At 36.5% G+C, this 3,857-nt stretch overlaps 1 protein-coding gene across 1 annotated transcript; it reads right to left on the bottom strand.

Moving 5' to 3' along the window:
• Nucleotides 1–263: 263 nt before the first annotated feature.
• Nucleotides 264–2,074, bottom strand: LOC110113549 (pentatricopeptide repeat-containing protein At5g48910-like). The gene has a single exon (XM_020846184.2). The coding sequence runs from the start codon at nt 2,041–2,043 to the stop codon at nt 421–423; it is 1,623 nt and encodes a 540-aa protein (XP_020701843.1). The 5' UTR covers nt 2,044–2,074; the 3' UTR covers nt 264–420.
• Between the last annotated feature and the right edge of the window lie 1,783 nt (nt 2,075–3,857).

Below are 3,857 nucleotides of genomic sequence, written 5' to 3'. Positions count from 1 at the left end.
GGAGTACTTATCAATGTTGGCTTGAAAAGTAAATGAGATCAATGTTGGCTTGAAAAGTAAATGAGACAGGATCAAAATAGTCTTTAACTCTTCATGAACAATTAAAATAATCAACTATTTAAAAGTCTAATTTTAGCCTTTGACTTTTTCAATAGTGTGCTAAATGATCCCACGAAAAAACTAATTTGATCATATTTAAAAAGTCGAGATCAAATTCATATCCTATATAGTCGGGATTATTTTGATCCTTCCGAAAAAAATTATAGGATCAATTCAATCATTTTCTCGTAAATAAATACTTTGAGTATTTAACAATATCCTTTGACGTTTTAGTACACAGAAATGATATTTAAAGAATAAATTGACCTCCACGTTTTTTTATACAGCAGCACAAATCAATCCACAATCCAAAAGCAGTTGTTACCAGTAATCGCCACATGAACAGAATCCATTACTGAAATGATGGAACTTTATTCTATCCCTAATGGTTATCTTTCTATCATATACCCTTGATATTACTTTCATTGCTGAGTGACAATCCTGGCAAGATCTCAGGTTCTTCACAATCAAGATTTCCTCCCCTGGGCTTTTATTAATCAACCCAAATGCCAGAGCAAGTTTCTCACTATGGTGATTCAGTTGTGAGGCCTTCTCTTCATCCTCCATGTCAAGTATTACTTCTGAAACAATTGGGGAATAGCCTTCCTGTCTCAATTTCTCAGCAACCTCGCCCCACTTTTCATGGATCATTTTCGCATCTGGATGACCACTATTCCCTGCCTCAAATTCATGAATCATCCCATTAACTTCAATCCTGCTGCACCCAGGCAACTTCCCAACTCTTCTCCTTACCATCGTTTCCCTTACCTCAGCCTTTTTTCCCCATTTCCCAACAGAACCAAAAACATTACCCATTAGAACATAACTTCCGATATCGGAAGAATCCATTTCAAGCAGCGGCCTTTCCTCCATTAAACGCTCTGCTCGCTCCGTATCTCCATGAAACTTGGACGCCCAGATTAGTGTCCTCCACAGAACTGCATCGGATTCGATAGGCATCCTCTTGATGAATCCTTCCGCCTCATCTAAATGCCCAGCTCTTGCAAGCAAATCCACCATGCAACCGTAATGCTGGATCCTCGGCCTCATCCCAAACTTATGCATATTATTATAAACTCTATAGCCCTCTGCGACCCACCCTTTACTCCTACATGCAACCAGAACCGCAGTAATGGTCCGATCATCAGGCCTAACTCCCATCTCCACCATCTTTTGAAACAAATCAAGAGCCTCCCTACTCCTTCCATGATTCGCCAGGCCAAAAATCATAGCAGTCCATGCAAAAACATCCTTTACAGGCATTCTATCGAACATATCCTCCGCAAATTCAATCCTTCCGCATTTTGCATACATATCAAGCAAAGCAGTGGCAACATTGGGAATGGAACTGAATCCTTCAACACGAGCAATGCGGTGGATTCTCTGGCCAGCAGCAAGGGCTCCAAGATCCGCACAAGCTCTAAGTGCGACAACAGCCGTGGCATCATTGGGTGGGATACCATCAGCCAACATGGAATCGAAGAGTTTAAGCGCATCACGGGGCAAATCAGCATCGACAGCGGCAGCTATGGCGGAGGTCCAGGAGACGACATCTCGTTTGACCATTTCATCGAACACCTGGAGGGCGGGGAGGAGGAGGCGGCAGGAGGAGTAGAAGGATATGAGAGAGTTGAGAGAGTGATGGGAGGAGGAAGGGTGGAGGGAAGATTTGAGGAGGACAGCGTGGAGCTGGCGACCTGCGGCGGAGGAACGGAGGCGGGCGGCAGCGGAGAGGAGAATGGAGAAGGTGAAGCGGTCGGGGATGGGTGCCAAGGGACGGGAATGGAGATGGAGGAAGAGGTGGAGAGCGCGGTTAGGGTGAGGGGATTTGGAGTAGGCGCGGAGAGTGGCGTTGGCGAGGTAGGAGTCGGAGTGAGGGGCTGTTTTGATGAGATGTGCGTGGAGCTGGGCGGCATGGCTAACGGTAGTGGTAGCCGGCTCCATGGGAGCTGCTGATAAAAAAATCGAATCACTTGTGAGTGAAATCTTATTTTATTTTTATTATATTTTAGTGGTTTATTAAATTTTTAAAAATATTAAATAATTGGATTAAATGGAGAAAAAATTTTTGATACATCATAAAAATGAGTTTAATTAGACATGAATTTTGATGTATAATTAAATTGTAATATTTCAAATTCAAATTTACGATCATATGAGATTAATTTTCAACAAATTTATAATCAAATTTGTTGTTCGATGGAGTTTTATAAATTTTTTCTATACTTACAGGAAGTGCCTATCTCAAAAAAAATCCCCACCATCTACTTGAAGGAGGTTGGATTGTGGTTCGAGATTCAAGAAAGCTCATGGGCTATAGGAGTCGTGGAGCTCCAAAGCACCATCGTTTGGCCGTTTTTGTAGGGCTTGCTCATATTATAGTAGGTGACTCTCATTCTACTACTATTTTTTTTTAAGATTTTGATTTCAACCATTTGATTGATTGTATTTTCTATGAATTTATTTAAATTCTATTGTGTAACTTTTTAAATGCTAGAGATTTTGACTGTAATATTTTTTTAATTTCCAGGGTCAAATAGAAGTATTTGAATTTTGTATGATTTTTTCTGAATAGAAATATTTTAATTTAATCATATTTTTAATACAATTATTGTGAATGAATATAGACATGTGATTGAGTAATAGCTGGTCATTATTACTGTTAAAAATATGATATTAATATGTGTAAAAGACAAATAAAAACTAGTTAATTAATCCAGCCGTTGGTTGGAGATTAATTGACCTGTACAGAATAGCGAGCTTTCCTTTAAATCTTATGGTGGATGTTATTCTCTACTAATACAGTGATATAACAATAAAATGATTGAGAGTAATAAGAGGTTATTATTGTGCCAACGAGCAAAAAGTGAAGTCTATATTTACTGAGCCAACGGTTACTAACTATAGGTTACTTATACTAAAAAAAATTGTTTAAGTCTAAACTTCTTAATTGACTAATATAATTATTAAAATACATGTTACTAATTCATTATTAATGTAAGGCTTTACTGGTCACTAATTACTAATTTATTATCACTATATGAATTTATTGTTACTCATATAGGTTTAATGATATCGATACGGATGTGGATATTGTTATCGATAATATCGTTTGTTGATTTATTGTACAATATCGATACTATCCCTGATACTAATATCGATGCTGCTACTGTTATATTATTACTATTGTTATTATTATTATTAATTCACTATATTGTTTATAGATTGACTAATTATGTGATATACTGAGCATGTGATTATGATACTACACTGATATTAATATAGAATGTGATTATTATTATTAGTTTACTGCATTGATATCTCATGGTTTAGTACATTGATATCTCATGGTTTACTACATTGATATGATTTACGATAGTCTTTACCGATGTTTTGGTTTTACCTATCTATACAATTTGTTTACAGTATAGATTATTACTAATTGATAATACTAATATGACGACTTCTTTTTGGTTTTGACACATATCCTGATTTTCACACTATACTGTTTTACTAATTCTCGTGCCATACTATTTTACTGTTTATTGACTCTGCTACTACTATATGTAGGTTTTATTATTTTTGTACTGATTCTTGATCATATGATCGTTATTATTATAAATTGATCGTTGACATGCATATTGCTCATTTACCGTATTTTGAATTTAGTTATAGGCTTTGGATAACCTACTACACTTTTTAGCTCATTATATGTGGTTTAAATAATATCAAGTCAGAGAAAATGATCAAAAGTATGA

This window comes from Dendrobium catenatum, unplaced genomic scaffold, assembly GCF_001605985.2.
Source record: "Dendrobium catenatum unplaced genomic scaffold, ASM160598v2 fragScaff_scaffold_1557, whole genome shotgun sequence".
Taxonomy (NCBI): Eukaryota; Viridiplantae; Streptophyta; class Magnoliopsida; order Asparagales; family Orchidaceae; genus Dendrobium; species Dendrobium catenatum.
The sequence above is the reverse complement of the archived record's forward strand: the minus strand, read 5'-3'. Positions and strand labels throughout refer to the sequence as shown.